The sequence below is a fragment of the Cherax quadricarinatus genome, chromosome 89, assembly GCF_038502225.1.
Source record: "Cherax quadricarinatus isolate ZL_2023a chromosome 89, ASM3850222v1, whole genome shotgun sequence".
NCBI classification, from domain to species: domain Eukaryota; kingdom Metazoa; phylum Arthropoda; class Malacostraca; order Decapoda; family Parastacidae; genus Cherax; species Cherax quadricarinatus.
Window position 1 is genome coordinate 7,630,880 of NC_091380.1, and position 19,210 is coordinate 7,650,089.

The 19,210-nt window shown below is 47.6% G+C and overlaps 1 protein-coding gene across 1 annotated transcript in view; it reads left to right on the forward strand.

The window, feature by feature from the left end:
* The window catches only part of LOC128697218 (glycine receptor subunit alpha-3-like), a 75,207-nt gene that overhangs the window by 33,804 nt on the left and 22,193 nt on the right, over nt 1-19,210 (forward strand). Inside the window, exons 5-7 of the mRNA XM_053788779.2 lie at nt 4,022-4,165; nt 15,007-15,089; nt 18,847-18,981. Of these exons, the coding sequence (XP_053644754.1) occupies nt 4,022-4,165; nt 15,007-15,089; nt 18,847-18,981 (362 nt within the window). The remainder of the gene's footprint in view (nt 1-4,021; nt 4,166-15,006; nt 15,090-18,846; nt 18,982-19,210) is intronic.

The following is a 19,210-nucleotide window of genomic DNA, read 5'->3' on the forward strand; positions in this document are numbered from 1 at the left end:
ACTAACACCCAGGGACCTACTTACTGCTATGTGAAGAGTGACAGCAGGTGTAAGGTAACTAACACCCAGGGACCTACTTACTGCTAGGTGAGGAGTGACAGCAGGTGTAAGGTAACTAACACCCAGGGACCTACTTACTGCTAGGTGAAGAGTGACAGCAGGTGTAAGGTAACTAACACCCAGGTACCAACTTACTGCTAGGTGAAGAGTGACAGCAGGTGTAAGGTAACTAACACCCAGGGACCTACTTACTGCTAGGTGAAGAGTGACAGCAGGTGTAAGGTAACTAACACCCAGGGACCTACTTACTGCTAGGTGAAGAGTGACAGCAGGTGTAAGGTAACTAACACCCAGGGACCTACTTACTGCTAGGTGAGGAGTGACAGCAGGTGTAAGGTAACTAACACCCAGGGACCTACTTACTGCTAGGTGAAGAGTGACAGCAGGTGTAAGGTAACTAACACCCAGGTACCAACTTACTGCTAGGTGAAGAGTGACAGCAGGTGTAAGGTAACTAACACCCAGGGACCTACTTACTGCTAGGTGAAGAGTGACAGCAGGTGTAAGGTAACTAACACCCAGGGACCTACTTACTGCTAGGTGAAGAGTGACAGCAGGTGTAAGGTGACATGCCCAACGTTTCCACCCGTGCCGGGGATTGAACCACGAACACTCAGTGTAAGGCAAGTGCGTTAACAACCAAGCCACAGGAGCACTGAAGCCAAACCTTCATAGTAGGAACATGGTGCCTTGATACCGGTGATCTGTAGGATTAGAGGTAGCCTAAGTTTACCGTTTAAACCAACTATTCCACCCTCCCCATTGCAGTTCCCACCCCCCTCCCCTCTGTTCCTACACATCCTTCTCACACAACAACCACTTGAAGAGACACTAAGAGACACGAGTGAGAGAGTGAGAGTGAAATCCACACGAGGACCCTTGATCTATCTCCACCACAACCACCAACACTACCACCAACACTACCACCAACACTACCACAACCACCAACACTACCACCAACACTACCACCAGCACTACCACAACCACCAACACAACCACCAACACAACCACCAACACATCCACCAACACAACCACCAACACAACCACCAACAATACAACACCACCAACACAACCACCAACAATACAACACCACCAACACAACCACCAACAATACAACACCACCAACACAACCACCAACAATACAACACCACCAACACAACCACCAACACAACCACCAACACAACTACCAACACTACCACCAACACTACCACCAACACTACCACAACCACCAACATTACCACTAGCACTACCACAACCACCAACACTACCACCAACACTGCCACCAGCACTACCACAACCACCAACACTACCACTAGCACTACCACAACCACCAACACTACCACCAACACTACCACAACCACCAACACAACTGCCACAACAACTACCACCAACACTACCACCAACACTACCACTAGCACTACCACAACCACCAACACAACCACCAACACAACCACCAACACAACCACCAACACTACCACCAACACAACCACCAACACTACCACTAGCACTACCACAACCACCAACACTACCACTAGCACTACCACAACCACCAACACAACTGCCACAACAACTACCACCTCAACCCCCCCCCCAATAATAAGCACTCCCACCTCCACCCACATTAAACACTGTACACAAAAATATCCACTTCTCCCACACAGAAAGACTAAACCCTTACGGGTCATGCAGTGCCTGAGGAACCAGAGGCAATCAAAGTTTGATCCGAGGAAGAGATCAAATTCCCCAGATTAAAAGACTTTTACCAGCATTAATAATTCTCTCTTCAACGTATATTATTATTATATTCAAGGGGGCAGCGCTAAACCCGGAGGATTATACAGCTCCTGGGGGGGGGGGAATGTGGAAGGCATTCAGGCTTAATTCGGGGAACTGAAGCACAGATCCAATTCCCTAAATCAAGAGCCCCTCACCAACATCAAGGATAGATTTGTGTAGCCATAGTTTACCTGGCAGTTCCTGATGAGCCGGGCTGTGGCTCGTACGTTGGTTTGCGTGCAGCCAGCAGCAACAGCCTGGTTGATCAGGCTCTGATCCACCAGGAGGCCTGGTCACAGACCGGGCCGCGGGGGCGTTGACCCCCGAAACTCTCTCCAGGTAAACTCCAGGTAAACCTGGTATATACATACATATCTTCGTGTACGTACGTATATGATAAATTAGACACATGTGCAACTCTTGGGTATCTTTATTGAGGGAACGTTTCGCCACACAGCGGCTTCATCAGTACATACGTAGGAGAATCTTGAAGAACAGGAGGAGAATGAGGTAATCAGTCCCTCAACCTTGAGTCGATGTGTTCAGTCCATCAATCTTGAATAGAATACGGCACATCAGCGGAGAAGGAGCTTATAAACCGTATGGCAGGAGAGGTGCAGCAGTCATAGGTCTGGTGTCACATTTGTCCAATGTGGAAGTAGGTCGTGCACAAGAATTAGGCAAGAGAAGAATTCCTAAGGTTGAGGGACTGATTACCTCATTCTCCTCCTGTTCTTCAAGTTTCTCCTACGTATGGACTGATGAAGCCACTGTGTGGCGAAACGTTTCCTCAATAAAGATACCCAAGAGTTGCACATGTGTCTAATTTATCAACATGTCGGTTCTCTGAACCATTCATCTACAAACGTACGTATATATAGTGTGTATACAGGGTATATAGTGGGTATATAGTGGGTATACAGGGTATTTACTTACAGTTCTGTTTCTGAGAACCTTTAACGTTTGAACATAGAGATACTAGAAGAATCTAGTGGTGATTCCAGTATAGGTAAAAACTGGCCGTCTCTTAAACCTCTTTACTCCTGTGAGTTTTTACCTAACTCATATGCATCACGGGGGCGGTGACCCCCGGAACTCCAGATCAGATCAGTACGCAGCTTCATGTTAAGGGTTAAGATTTTTTTCGGATTTTTAACGCTGGAGGGTTAACCGTCCGGGATAACCCAAGAAAGTCAGTGCGTCATCGAGGACTGTCTGACTTATTTCCATTGTGGTCCTTCAGTCTTGTCCCCCAGGATGCCACCCACACCAGTCGACTAACACCCAGGTACCTGTTTGCTGCTAGGTGCACAGGACAACAGGCGCAAGGAAACACGTCGAAATGTTTCCACCCCTCCGGGAATCGAACCCGGGCCCTCCGTGTGTGAAGCGAGAGCTTCAGCCACAGGGGCACCTGCCAGGCCACAGGGGCACCTGCCAGGCCACACGGGCACCTGCCAGGCCACACGGGCACCTGCCAGGCCACAGGGGCACCTGCCAGGCCACAGGGGCACCTGCCAGGCCACAGGGGCACCTGCCAGGCCACAGGGGCACCTGCCAGGCCACACGGACACCTGCCAGGCCACACGGACACCTGCCAGGCCACACGGGCACCTGCCAGGCCACAGGGGCACCTGCCAGGCCACAGGGGCACCTGCCAGGCCACAGGGGCACCTGCCAGGCCACAGGGGCACCTATTTCATCTCACTTCCCTGAGGAGTTCCTTTGGTCAGACAATATCCCTTGTCACCTTTGTAACTTGCTCAGCTATCAAAACTGTTGAGGTACAGTCTCTGGGCCCATTATGTACCTTTGTAATCTCTTGACTACCGCCCACAGGATGGGTATGGGGTACATAATAAACATATTAAGCTAACTAACTTAATTGGGTCATTAAACCTTCCAGATCTGAGACTACTTTGATAGGAAATTGTTGAGGCTGGAAAGGCACGTAATTCCAGACTTTAATTTTAGTCACATTGACTGGAATTCCTTAACTGGGAATCTAGTCGAATGATTTCCTAGAGGTAATTTAAGATTGTTTTTTTTTTTAAAGCAGTTTGTGACAGAACCTAGCAGTACCTTTGAATGCTAAAGACTGAAAGTAGTCCTGATATTAGGCTACAGGGAGTCGTAATGACCTACAAGTAATCAATATTCTATAAACCTAATTCTTCCCTCATAGATTGCTGGACTTGGACTGGCTGAAGCATCTCTGGAGGCCTGACAGCTTCTTCAAGAACGCCAAACAAGTGACTTTCCAAACGATGACCATCCCCAATCATTACGTCTGGCTCTTCCATGACAACAAGATTCTCTACATGGTGAAGTGAGTACCACTGTCACCTCTCTTAGTTTCTCTGGCTCTAACACGACAAGATTTTCTACATGGTAGAGTACCACTGTCACCTTTCTTAGTTTCTCTGGCTCTGACACGACAAGATTTTCTACATGGTAGAGTACCACTGTCACCTTTCTTAGTTTCTCTGGCTCTGACACGACAAGATTTTCTACATGGTAGAGTACCACTGTCACCTTTCGTAGTTTCTCTGGCTCTAACACAAGATTTTCTACATGGTAGAGTACCACTGTCACCTTTCGTAGTTTCTCTGGCTCTAACACGACAAGATTTTCTACATGGTAGAGTACCACTGTCACCTTTCTTAGTTTCTCTATTAGTTCACAAGTACTGGCTAAGATATCTTGAAAATGGTATGGAATACTGACAAGTTGGTGAGCAAGATGCATATTTCGCCTACACAGTAGGCTCCTTCAGTTAAATACAGAGGCAGCAGATGTAGTAGTGAGGTAAAGATGTAATCAGTCCGTCAACCTGGAAAAATAATATTTGAGGTGGCCAGTCCCTCAGCCTGGAGAAGAGTTGAGCACCATGGTCTGGAACAAGGTGGTCAGTCCCTCAACCTGGAGAAGAGTTCAGCTCCATGGTCTGGAACAAGGTGGTCAGTCCCTCAGCCTGGAGAAGAGTTCAGCACCATGGTCTGGAACAAGGTGATCAGTCCCTCAGCCTGGAGAAGAGTTCAGCACCATGGTCTGGAACAAGGTGGTCAGTCCCTCAGCCTGGAGAAGAGTTCAGCACCATGGTCTGGAACAAGGTGGTCAGTCCCTCAGCCTGGAGAAGAGTTTAGCACCATGGTCTGGAACAAGGTGGTCAGTCCCTCAGCCTGGAGAAGAGTTCAGCACCATGGTCTGGAACAAGGTGGTCAGTCCCTCAGCCTGGAGAAGAGTTCAGCACCATGGTCTGGAACAAGGTGGCCAGTCCCTCAACCTGGAGAAGAGTTCACCACCATGGTCTGGAACAAGGTGGTCAGTCCCTCAGCCTGGAGAAGAGTTCAGCATCATGGTCTGGAACAAGGTGGTCAGTCCCTCAACCTGAAGAAGAGTTCACCACCATGGTCTGGAACAAGGTGATCAGTCCCTCAGCCTGGAGAAGAGTTCAGCACCATGGTCTGGAACAAGGTGGTCAGTCCCTCAACCTGGAGAAGAGTTCAGCACCATGGTCTGGAACAAGGTGGTCAGTCCCTCAGCCTGGAGAAGAGTTCACCACCATGGTCTAGAACAAGGTGGTCAGTCCCTCAGCCTGGAGAAGAGTTCACCACCATGGTCTGGAACAAGGTCAGTCCCTCAACCTGGAGAAGAGTTCACCACCATGGTCTGGAACAAGGTGGTCAGTCCCTCAACCTGGAGAAGAGTTCAGCACCATGGTCTGGAACAAGGTGGTCAGTCCCTCTGCCTGGAGAAGAGTTCACCACCATGGTCTGGAACAAGGTCAGTCCCTCAACCTGGAGAAGAGTTCACCACCATGGTCTGGAACAAGGTGGTCAGTCCCTCAGCCTGGAGAAGAGTTCAGCACCATGGTCTGGAACAAGGTGGTCAGTCCCTCTGCCTGTAGAAGAGTTCAGCACCATGGTCTGGAACAAGGTGGTCAGTCCCTCAGTCTGGAGAAGAGTTCAGCACCATGGTCTGGAACAAGGTGGTCAGTCCCTAAGCCTGGAGAAGAGTTCAGCACCATGGTCTGGAACAAGGTGGTCAGTCCCTCAACCTGAAGAAGAGTTCAGCACCATGGTCTGGAACAAGGTGGTCAGTCCCTCAACCTGAAGAAGAGTTCAGCACCATGGTCTGGAACAAGGTGGTCAGTCCCTCAACCTGGAGAAGAGTTCAGCACCATGGTCTGGAACAAGGTGGTCAGTCCCTCAACCTGAAGAAGAGTTCAGCACCATGGTCTGGAACAAGGTGGTCAGTCCCTCAACCTCAAGAAGAGTTCAGCATCATGGTCTGGAACAAGGTGGTCAGTCCCTCAACCTGAAGAGTTCAGCACCATGGTCTGGAACAAGGTGGTCAGTCCCTCAACCTGAAGAAGAGTTCAGCACCATGGTCTGGAACAAGGTGGTCAGTCTCTCAGCCTGGAGAAGAGTTCAGCACCATGATCTGGAACAAGGTGGTCAGTCTCTCAACCTGAAGAAGAGTTCAGCACCATGGTCTGGAACAAGGTGGTCAGTCTCTCAACCTGAAGAAGAGTTCAGCACCATGGTCTGGAACAAGGTGGTCAGTCTCTCAACCTGAAGAAGAGTTCAGCACCATGGTCTGGAACAAAGTGGTCAGTCCCTCAACCTGAAGAAGAGTTCAGCACCATGGTCTGGAACAAAGTGGTCAGTCCCTCAACCTGAAGAAGAGTTCAGCACCATGGTCTGGAACAAAGTGGTCAGTCCCTCAACCTGAAGAAGAGTTCAGCACCATGGTTTGGAACAAAGTGGTCAGTCTCTCAGCCTGGAGAAGAGTTCAGCACCATGGTCTGGAACAAGGTGGTCAGTCCCTCAGCCTGGAGAAGAGTTCAGCACCATGGTCTGGAACAAGGTGGTCAGTCCCTCAGCCTGGAGAAGAGTTCAGCACCATGGTCTGGAACAAGGTCAGTCCCTCAGCCTGGAGAAGAGTTCAGCACCATGGTCTGGAACAAGGTGATCAGTCCCTCAGCCTGGAGAAGAGTTCAGCACCATGGTCTGGAACAAGGTGGTCAGTCCCTCAGCCTGGAGAAGAGTTCAGCACCATGGTCTGGAACAAGGTGGTCAGTCCCTCAACCTGGAGAAGAGTTCAGCACCATGGTCTGGAACAAGGTGGTCAGTCCCTCAGCCTGGAGAAGAGTTCAGCACCATGGTCTGGAACAAGGTGGTCAGTCCCTCAGTCTGGAGAAGAGTTCAGCACCATGGTCTGGAACAAGGTGATCAGTCCCTCAGCCTGGAGAAGAGTTCAGCACCATGGTCTGGAACAAGGTGGTCAGTCCCTCAACCTGGAGAAGAGTTCAGCACCATGGTCTGGAACAAGGTGGTCAGTCCCTCAGCCTGGAGAAGAGTTCAGCACCATGGTCTGGAACAAGGTGGTCAGTCCCTCAGCCTGGAGAAGAGTTCAGCACCATGGTCTGGAACAAGGTGGTCAGTCCCTCAGTCTATAGAAGAGTTCAGCACCATGGTCTGGAACAAGGTGATCAGTCCCTCAGCCTGGAGAAGAGTTCAGCACCATGGTCTGGAACAAGGTGGTCAGTCCCTCAGCCTGGAGAAGAGTTCAGCACCATGGTCTGGAACAAGGTGGTCAGTCCCTCAACCTGGAGAAGAGTTCAGCACCATGGTCTGGAACAAGGTGGTCAGTCCCTCAACCTGGAGAAGAGTTCAGCACCATGGTCTGGAACAAGGTCAGTCCCTCAACCTGAAGAAGAGTTCAGCACCATGGTCTGGAACAAGGTGGTCAGTCCCTCAGCCTGGAGAAGAGTTCACCACCATGGTCTGGAACAAGGTCAGTCCCTCAACCTGAAGAAGAGTTCAGCACCATGGTCTGGAACAAGGTCAGTCCCTCAACCTGAAGAAGAGTTCAGCACCATGGTCTGGAACAAGGTGGTCAGTCCCTCAGCCTGGAGAAGAGTTCAGCACCATGGTCTGGAACAAGGTGGTCAGTCCCTCAACCTGGAGAAGAGTTCAGCACCATGGTCTGGAACAAGGTGGTCAGTCCCTCAGCCTGGAGAAGAGTTCAGCACCATGGTCTGGAACAAGGTCAGTCCCTCAACCTGAAGAAGAGTTCAGCACCATGGTCTGGAACAAGGTGGTCAGTCCCTCAGCCTGGAGAAGAGTTCACCACCATGGTCTGGAACAAGGTCAGTCCCTCAACCTGAAGAAGAGTTCAGCACCATGGTCTGGAACAAGGTCAGTCCCTCAACCTGAAGAAGAGTTCAGCACCATGGTCTGGAACAAGGTGGTCAGTCCCTCAGCCTGGAGAAGAGTTCAGCACCATGGTCTGGAACAAGATGGTCAGTCCCTCAACCTGGAGAAGAGTTCAGCACCATGGTCTGGAACAAGGTGGTCAGTCCCTCAGCCTGGAGAAGAGTTCAGCACCATGGTCTGGAACAAGGTGGTCAGTCCCTCAACCTGGAGAAGAGTTCAGCCTGCTGCTGAGAGTTTTAGGACGCACCAAGGGTTCCAGCCCTTCACGTTTTATGATTATTTACAATCGTGTTATTATGATTTCGCGATTCATGAAAGTGAAAATAACACTGGAGACAGTAAACACTGTCTCCAGTGTTATATTTGCCTTATTCAACTGAAGGAGCCTGCTAAACAAGCTAAACATTTCGTCAATATACCCAAGTGTTGCATATATCTTATTCATCAACTTGTCGGTATAATATTATATCAAGAATACAAGGTAGATCTGGTGCCAGCGGTGTTTACAGTAGTTGTGTTGTGCTCAGAGATGAAGTAAGTTGGATGTCACAGGTTCATCGCCCCATAAAAGCAGCATCCGTCTACCAGCAAACTATCCCGATGTCAAGTCTGCAGCCCTCATCCTCCAGACACAGGTAGAGCCAGGATTTATGCCCAAATAGGCCACAGGGGTAGTATAATGTCTACCATTAGCTCACAAGGGGAATATAATGTCTACTGTTAGGTCACAGGGGCAGTATAATGAGTACTATTAGACCACAGGAGTAATGTCTACTGTTAGGTCACAGGGGCAGTATAATGAGTACTATTAGACCACAGGAGTAATGTCTCCTGTTAGGTCACAGGGGCAGTATAATGAGTACTATTAGACCACAGGAGTAATGTCTCCTGTTAGGTCACAGGGGCAGTATAATGAGTACTATTAGACCACAGGAGTAATGTCTACTGTTAGGTCACAGGGGCAGTATAATGAGTACTATTAGACCACAGGGACAATATAATGTCAGTGCAACAAAGAATTTAGACGTTTAAAAAAAACGTATTTTTGCGTAATTTTAAACATACTAAAATTTCACACCATCTTGCCTGCAAACCGAGAGAGATGTAAACAAGGTCTTGTATGAAAGAAGTGCAGATACCACCTTCGATCCTGGGCGATAATCCGGCCATAAGGACGTGTTTTCCTTCCTCACCTCCCCCCCCCCGTCTCCTTCATGGTGCCCACCTCCTCCCTCCAAGGGGACTGACGTATTCCCTCCAAGGGGCCCGGCACCCTTCAAAAGGACCCGACCCTCTTTCTTCAAGGGGAAGACCCCCCCCCTCCTTCAAGAGGCCGACTCCCTTCCTTCATGGGGCTGACCCCCTTCTCTCATGTAGTCAACCCCCTGTTCTCTCAGGGAGTCAACCCCCCTGTTCTCTCAGGGAGTCAACCCCACCTGTTCTCTCAGGGAGTCAACCCCCCTGTTCTCTCAGGGAGTCAACCCCCCCTGTTCTCCCAGGGAGTCGGCCCCCCCCTGTTCTCTCAGGGAGTCAACCCCCCTGTTCTCTCAGGGAGTCAACCCCCCCTGTTCTCTCAGGGAGTCAACCCCCCCTGTTCTCTCAGGGAGTCAACCCCCATTGTTCTCTCAGGGAGTCAACCCCCCCTGTTCTCCCAGGGAGTCAACCCCCCCTGTTCTCCCAGGGAGTCGGCCCCCCCTGTTCTCTCAGGGAGTCAACCCCCCCTGTTCTCTCAGGGAGTCAACCCCCTGTTCTCTCAGGGAGTCAACCCCCCTGTTCTCTCAGGGAGTCAACCCCCCCTGTTCTCTCAGGGAGTCGACCCCCTTCTCCTCCAAGGGGCCGACCCCCTTCTCCTCCAAGGGGCAGACCCCCTTCCCCTCCAAGGGGCCGACCCCCTTCTCCTCCAACGGGCGGACCCCCTTCTCCTCCAACGGGCGGACCCCCTTCTCCTCCAAGGGGCCGGCCCCCTTCTCTACCAAGGGGCCGACCCCCTTCTCCTCCAAGGGGCCGACCCCCTTCTCCTCCAAGGGGCAGACCCCCTTCTCCTCCAAGGGGTGGACCCCCTTCTCCTCCAACGGGCTGACCCCCTTCTCCTCCAACGGGCTGACCCCCTTCTCCTCCAAGGGGCCGACCCCCTTCTCCTCCAAGGGGCCGACCCCCTTCTCCTCCAAGGGGCCGACCCCCTTCTCCTCCAAGGGGCCGACCCCCTTCTCCTCCAAGGGGCCGACCCCGTTCTCCTCCAAGGGGCCGACCCCCTTCTCCTCCAAGGGGCCGACCCCGTTCTCCTCCAAGGGGCCGACCCCCTTCTCCTCCAAGGGGCCGACCCCCTTCCTCAAAAGAAAGCTGACTAGGTATATACTTTACTCCCACGTCAGCTTCTCTCAATGCCTCTCTTGTTCCACGAAACTCTTGTTCAATAAAGTTTGCCAAAGCAGATTTGAAGAGGAGAAAGAGGGTGAAATAATGAGAGGGGAAGGGAGGGCGTGAAGAGGGGGGGGGGGGTGGAGAGGCGGTGGGGGAGGACCAAAACTCTGATAACACACGTCTGCCGCCATTCCTGCCTACCTGAGAAATGTCTCCATGGATCAAAAAGATTTTTTTTTTTCAAGCTGGCAACATCCTCACTATAACTACCGCTGCAGTTGCCACGACTATAATTTTTTGTTTCAATATATCTTGAAAAACTGTTAGAGACATCATTATTATATACATGGTGTCAATTTGTAAAATGTTTTCAACTATGGTCGGTTAGTAGTCACTGGTCAATATACTGAAAATTAGTCAGTAATTGAAAATAAAATATTTCGATCTGGGGGGAAGGGGGGCTTTAGCCCCTATTTCTCTTGAATCGTGTGTGCACTAAAAGGAACAGTGCATGTATATGGAAGTATATATGTCTCAATGTATATATGTATGTGTATATATACACACATACACACACACTAAAGAGCTCGTGTAGTTGATAAGCTTTCAACCAGTGGTGGGCACAGCTAACCGAAAAGTTAGCTTCTCTAATCCGCTAACTAAAAAGTTAGTTCCGCTAATTAGCGGAACTGTGCCCAGTACTGCTTTCAACCTACCTAAATCTGCTATACACTTTACTTTCTCTTGTGTCGTAATTCTTACTCCTGCTTTATTCTTATAGCCAGCGGAAAGCTTTAAACCCAAACGGGTGATCACGCAGGGACTATCTGGAGGCCGGGTCACAGGCGGGATGCTAAGATAAGATAAGATAAGATTTCGTTCGGATTTTTAACCCCGGTGGGTTAGCAACCCAGGATAACCCAAGAAAGTCAGTGCGTCATCGAGGACTGTCTAACTTATTTCCATTGGGGTCCTTAATCTTGTCCCCCAGGATGCGACCCACACCAGTCGACTAACACCCAGGTACCTATTTGCTGCTAGGTGAACAGGACAACAGGTGTAAGGAAACGTGTCGAATGTTTCCACCCGCCGGGAATCGAACCCGGGCCCTCCGTGTGTGAAGCGGGAGCTTTAGCCACCAGGCCACCGGGCCTGGGCATTAATAAGGACCCTTCGTGGGGGTAGAGGTACGGTGCCCTGATGGTGAAGGGCTCTTGATCCAGGGAAATGTACTTCCTCTCCCCTTCCTTGGATCAACCCTGATTATCTCCTCCAGAAGCTGGATAACCTTTACGGGTTTGGCACTTCCCAATAATAATAGCAATAACATTACAACTATTAACAAAAATAATAAAATCTACCTTACTAACTTCTTATTCTTTCGTTAAACTATATTTTAGTTATTGTTTGCTAGTTAATATTAATTTACAGGTTAACTTCTGTTAATTAATATATAAGTACATTCACTGTGTTAAAACTGAATTGCGTATCAAGACTCGGGTAACATGGCCGAGCCTAGCAGGAATACTTAGCATAGATTTACCTTTAAGTTTGGCAAACTGGTGAGCTACGATATGGTGGTTGTTGATTCAGTATCTTGAAGAGGCCTAGCTTGTCCCTACGAGCCCCGTGAGGGTGAGGAATGGGGCTAGGCCTGGGGACAGTTGGTCCCGGAAGATGAGGAGGTACTTGTACCTCCTCCCATGGGAGACATAGGTTTTAGACACTCCCAAGACTGGGAGCCAAGGCCGGGTCACCATCTGGAAAAGACCGGGACCGGGAGACTACCGGCGAATCAAGAAGTCGTCGTCTCGTGACTTGGCTAGTCTCTGTTCCACATCAATTTAGGTCAGTTTTTTCTTATTGCTATTTGTCATATGTATGTGGAGTGCCCACTGATGCACTAAAGTGGCTAACCACTTGAGATCTTGTGCACTTCCAGTTCGTCACACACATTATTCACATGAATTCCAGGCAAATGTGGGGTGCCTACTGAGGCACTAAAGTGACTAACCACTTGAGATCTTGTGCACTTCCAGTTCGTCAAACACATTATTCACATGAATTCCAGGCAAATGTGGGGTGCCTACCGAGGCACTAAACACTTAAGAACTTACACACTTTGCACTTCCAGTTCGTCACACGAATTCCAGGAAAATATGGGGTGCCTACTGATGTCTGATATATCAAAGGAACACATACGCTTGGCACTCTTAGTTCGTCACACGAAATCCAGGAAAATGTGGAGTGCCCTCTTAGGCACTAAACATAGACATAACCACTTAGACCCACTGATAAAGCACTCGTGGCACTAACACTAAATTGGTCGTTCCATTAGCCTTTACAGCGTTCGTTTTGTTGAGAAAATTGGATACATCAGCAGTGTGCAGCTACCCTGTTCAATATAATGGTTACACAGTGGGAACTCTTATTCTATATTATAGTTGTATATGTAAATAGACGAGTATTTCACATGAACATATACACACACGCATGATCACCCACATATATATACTTGTGCATATATACTCTGGAGAAGATATTATCCCCTTAGATGTTATAAACAGACTATCATGGGGAAATGTGGTTCACTAATTTGCTTTTAAAACATCGCTACGTAAAGGTAATTATGTCATCTGTTCACCACTTGGTAAGGATATGGTAATACCTAAAATATGGATTAAACTCTGGGTATATATATATCCTAGCGTGGGGAAGGTATTACTTGCACAGGTGTTATGACCAGACTGAGGTAGGTATTACCTCGACAAATATTACCTGACTGACGCCTGACAACACCTGGTTAATTGCTTTAATCTCTCCGACTACACGAGGGTCATGAAGATTGCATGTCACCTGTGCTTGTCTGTATCTTGTATGGGTCGAGTTACAGCTCCTGGCCTGGCCACAGCTTCTTCACCACCAATCAGGAATAGTTAAATCCCCAAAAATGGAATTAAAATGCATACTAACACGTACATCACTGTTTAAAACATTTTTGACAAGTTGTTGGCTATCATACTTCCCTTGGCTTCATTTATTAGACAATAGCACTCTTAACTGCTATTCCATGCTTAAAAAGATAATGTTAAAGGTATATTATCATTATTATTATTGCAATCATGGGGAGTGATAACAGTCCCAGTCTGGGTCTTTTCCTGATAGTGACCCGGGAGGGTCGTGAGACCTACGTCTGCCATGGGAGGAGGTACAAGTACCGCCTCATCTTCTGGGACCAACTGTCCCCAGGCCTGTGATAAACCCGAAGCAGTTAGGTTCGATTAAAGGAAGTGGAAGCCTAATCCTTGGATCAAGAACCCCTCAATGGTGTCAAGGAACCTTAATGGGGGGATTTTAGTGGTATGGCTACGTTTAATGTGTAGAAATACAACTTGAGGCTAGGCTTTTGTTGGCTGCTGGTGGGTTAAGATAAATACAAATTTCATTATGGATGGCTTGCCATTTCCCCTTGAACTATCTGGCAACATATCTATTGTCCCAGTGAGTCTGAATCCACCTTTTCACCTCCAGGATTCGAGTCCAGCTAACTGGTTTCCCTGAATTTCTCCATAATAGTTATTTTGTTCACACTCCAGCAATACATCCATTAAAACCCATTTGCGTTCATTAACACACATAATAATGTTGATAGAATTACTTACAATATATTAGATAAAATGACACAAGTGCAACTAATGTGACATCTTACTGTGGCAACGTTTCGCTCTCCAGGAACTTTGTCAAGTCCTTAGAGGCTTGACAAAACTTCTGGAGAGCGAAATGTTGCAGCAGTAATATATTGCATTTTGGTGCCCAGTCCCTGGACCCATTATGTACCTCTGTAATCTTTTGACTACCACCCACAGGATGGGTATGGGGTACATAATAGTTATTAAACTAGAGCTGCAAATGTGTCCTATACATGACACACAACCTGCTGGATGCCCAAGCCACTAAAACTCAAAAGCTTATCTCCTGGCACAACCTCTTCCCCTACAACCTTCCACCCTAGATTTCTATTCCCTCTTTCTTCATCCTGTTCCTTTTCATTCTCTGTACGTGCCCAAATTACCTCAGCATCTCGTGTCCTCTCAATTATAACCTGTGGTAAATGCCACCTCACCAATTAACCAGTTTTTAGAGTGGTGGAGGGGTAAGCCAGTGGAAGGCCTCGGTCAGATGACCAAAAGCTGCAGTAGTGAGTCGTCACAAGACTTATGACCTAATCTGACCTCGCCAACGACCACAATGGTTATAAGTCACTTCGCCTGACATTTCTGGGTTATCCTGGAGGGGTAATTTATACATATGTACTATGTATGATAATTGTAAGTACGTAAATCTACGTAATTGTACTTATGTGTACCTGTGTCTAAACAAACTTACTTAAAACAAGGTTAGATAAGGTTGGTCAGGAAACAGGACGCTTCCTGACACAGTCATATGATGACCAACAGCTGGAACTTCTGGTCATCTGACCGAGACCTTCCACTGGCTTACCCCTCCACCACTTTAGAAATGGTCATAGTTATAACCATTTCTATATATACTTAAAACGAGCACTAAACCCGTGATATATTGCCAGGTTGACGCTGAAACTCTCCTGTGCCATGAACTTCGCCATCTACCCCCATGACACTCAAGAATGTAAACTACAGATGGAGAGCTGTGAGTACTTTATTTAACCACTTATAATGACCCTAGTGGGTTTAGCGCTTGATTTTGAGCTTAATAATAATGAGCAGTTACAGGCAGCCAGGTGCACTTATACTGCGGGAAGCTACGCTCATATTTTTGTTGGCTAAAGAAAGGCAATTATATTATTTTTTTGTGGCGGATATTTGTGATATCCTCAAAGAATAGCAGGCTTGCCAACTGTTCTCTATATTTTCATCCAGGCTTGCCAACTGTTCTCTATATTTTCATCCAGGCTTGCCAACTGTTCTCTATATTTTCATCCAGGCTTGCCAACTGTTCTCTATATTTTCATCCAGGCTTGCCAACTGTTCTCTATATTTTCATCCAGGCTTGCCAACTGTTCTCTATATTTTCATCCAGGCTTGCCAACTGTTCTCTATATTTTCATCCAGGCTTGCCAACTGTTCTCTATATTTTCATCCAGGCTTGCCAACTGTTCTCTATATTTTCATCCAGGCTTGCCAACTGTTCTCTATATTTTCATCCAGGCTTGCCAACTGTTCTCTATATTTTCATCCAGGCTTGCCAACTGTTCTCTATATTTTCATCCAGGCTTGCCAACTGTTCTCTATATTTTCATCCAGGCTTGCCAACTGTTCTCTATATTTTCATCCAGGCTTGCCAATTGTTCTCTATATTTTCATCCAGGCTTGCCAACTGTTCTCGATATTTTCATCCAGACTTGCCAACTGTTCTCTATATTTTCATCCAGGCTTGCCAACTGTTCTCTATATTTTCATCCAGGCTTGCCAACTGTTCTCTATATTTTCATCCAGGCTTGCCAACTGTTCTCTATATTTTCATCCAGGCTTGCCAACTGTTCTCTATATTTTCATCCAGGCTTGCCAACTGTTCTCTATATTTTCATCCAGGCTTGCCAACTGTTCTCTATATTTTCATCCAGGCTTGCCAACTGTTCTCTATATTTTCATCCAGGCTTGCCAACTGTTCTCTATATTTTCATCCAGGCTTGCCAACTGTTCTCTATATTTTCATCTAGGCTTGCCAACTGTTCTCTATATTTTCATCCAGGCTTGCCAACTGTTCTCTATATTTTCATCCAGGCTTGCCAACTGTTCTCTATATTTTCATCCAGGCTTGCCAACTGCTCTCTATATTTTCATCCAGGCTTGCCAACTGTTCTCTATATTTTCATCCAGGCTTGCCAACTGTTCTCTATATTTTCATCCAGGCTTGCCAACTGTTCTCTATATTTTCATCCAGGCTTGCCAACTGTTCTCTATATTTTCATCCAGGCTTGCCAACTGTTCTCTATATTTTCATCCAGGCTTGCCAACTGTTCTCTATATTTTCATCCAGGCTTGCCAACTGTTCTCTATATTTTCATCCAGGCTTGCCAACTGTTCTCTATATTTTCATCCAGGCTTGCCAACTGTTCTCTATATTTTCATCCAGGCTTGCCAACTGTTCTCTATATTTTCATCCAGGCTTGCCAACTGTTCTCTATATTTTCATCCAGGCTTGCCAACTGTTCTCTATATTTTCATCCAGGCTTGCCAACTGTTCTCTATATTTTCATCCAGGCTTGCCAACTGTTCTCTATATTTTCATCCAGGCTTGCCAACTGTTCTCTATATTTTCATCCAGGCTTGCCAACTGTTCTCTATATTTTCATCCAGGCTTGCCAACTGTTCTCTATATTTTCATCCAGGCTTGCCAACTGTTCTCTATATTTTCATCCAGGCTTGCCAACTGTTCTCTATATTTTCATCCAGGCTTGCCAACTGTTCTCTATATTTTCATCCAGGCTTGCCAACTGTTCTCTATATTTTCATCCAGGCTTGCCAACTGTTCTCTATATTTTCATCCAGGCTTGCCAACTGTTCTCTATATTTTCATCCAGGCTTGCCAACTGTTTTCTATATTTTCATCCAGGCTTGCCAACTGTTCTCTATATTTTCATCTAGGCTTGCCAACTGTTCTCTATATTTTCATCCAGGCTTGCCAACTGTTCTCTATATTTTCATCCAGGCTTGCCAACTGTTCTCTATATTTTCATCCAGGCTTGCCAACTGCTCTCTATATTTTCATCCAGGCTTGCCAACTGTTCTCTATATTTTCATCCAGGCTTGCCAACTGTTCTCTATATTTTCATCCAGGCTTGCCAACTGTTCTCTATATTTTCATCCAGGCTTGCCAACTGTTCTCTATATTTTCATCCAGGCTTGCCAACTGTTCTCTATATTTTCATCCAGGCTTGCCAACTGTTCTCTATATTTTCATCCAGGCTTGCCAACTGTTCTCTATATTTTCATCCAGGCTTGCCAACTATTCAGTATATTTTCATCCAGGGTTGCCAACAATTCTATTTTAACCCAAGTTAGTCAATTATTCTATTTTCACACAGAGTTGCCAACTATTCCTCCCTTAATTTCTCCCAGGATTGTCAACAATTCCCACCATTTTCCCCAGGCTGCTCTATTATACCTGCCACTTACCCATCAGTAACCAAATATTTCTCTCTCACTCCACCACAACGTCTTACTCTACACTGTCCCTCTCACCCCTACAATGTCCCTCTCACTCCACCACAATGTCTTACTCTACACTGTCCCTCTCACCCCTACAATGTCCCTCTCACTCCACCACAACGTCTTACTCTACACTGTCCCTCTCATCCCTACAATGTCCCTCTCACTCCACCACAACGTCTTACTCTACACTGTCCCTCTCACCCCTACAATGTCCCTCTTACTCCACCACAACGTCTTACTCTACACTGTCCCTCTCACTCCACCACAACGTCTTACTCTACACTGTCCCTCTCACTCCACCACAACGTCTTACTCTACACTGTCCCTCTCACTCCACCACAACGTCTTACTCTACATTGTCCCTCTCACCCCTACAATGTCCCACTCACTCCACCACAATGTCTTACTCTACACTGTCCTTCTCACCCCCACAATGTCCCTCTCACTCCACCACAACGTCTTACTCTACACTGTCCCTCTCACCCCTACAATGTCCCTCTCACTCCACCACAACGTCTTACTCTACACTGTCCCTCTCACTCTCCCTTACAATGTCCCTCTCACTCTTCCCTACAATGTCCCTCTCACTCCACCACAACGTCTTACTCTACACTGTCCCTCTCACTCTCCCCTACAATGTCCCTCTCACTCTTCCCTACAATGTCCCTCTCACTCCACCACAACGTCTTACTCTGCACTGTCCCTCTCACTCCACCACAATGTCTTACTCTACACTGTCCCTCTCACTCTTCCCTACACTGTCCCTCTCACTCCACCACAACATCATACTCTACACTGTCCCTCTCACTCTCCCCTACAATGTCCCTCTCACTCTTCCCTACAGTCCCTCTCACTCCACCACAACGTCTTACTCTACACTGTCCCTCTCACTCCACCACAACGTCTTACTCTACACTGTCCCTCTCACTCTTCCCTACAATGTCCCTCTCACTCCATCACAACGTCTTACTCTACACTGTCCCTCTCACTCTCCCCTACAATGTCCCTCTCACTCCACCACAACGTCTTACTCTACACTGTCCCTCTCACTCTTCCCTACACTGTCCCTCTCACTCCACCACAACATCTTACTCTACACTGTCCCTCTCACTCTCCCCTACAATGTCCCTCTCACTCCCCTACAATGTCTCTCTCTCTCCCCTACAATGTCCCTCTCACTCCCCAGCAATATCCCTCTCCCCTACAATATCCCACTCACTCTTTCCACACAGTATCCCACACGACGGAAGAGTTGGTATTCGAGTGGGATCCAGAGGTGCCCCTTGCAGTAGACGAAAGCATAGAACTGCCTCAGCAAGACATCATCCTCAATTACACCTCAGACTGTACCCAGGTCTACTCCACAGGTAATTATTGCTATATTCACAAAGAAGCACTAAACACATATGGGTGGAGGTCATTCACCTGGGAAATAGGCAGAAATGAGCCAAAAAAAATGGAAGATTAGTTCCGATCATGCAGGTTAATAATTAATAATTCATGTTAAGTGCTAAGCCCATGTGGGCCACTCAGTGCATGACATGGTGGAGGCTCGAATCTCCGTGTGTTAAGTGCGAGACAGATGAACTAAATGTA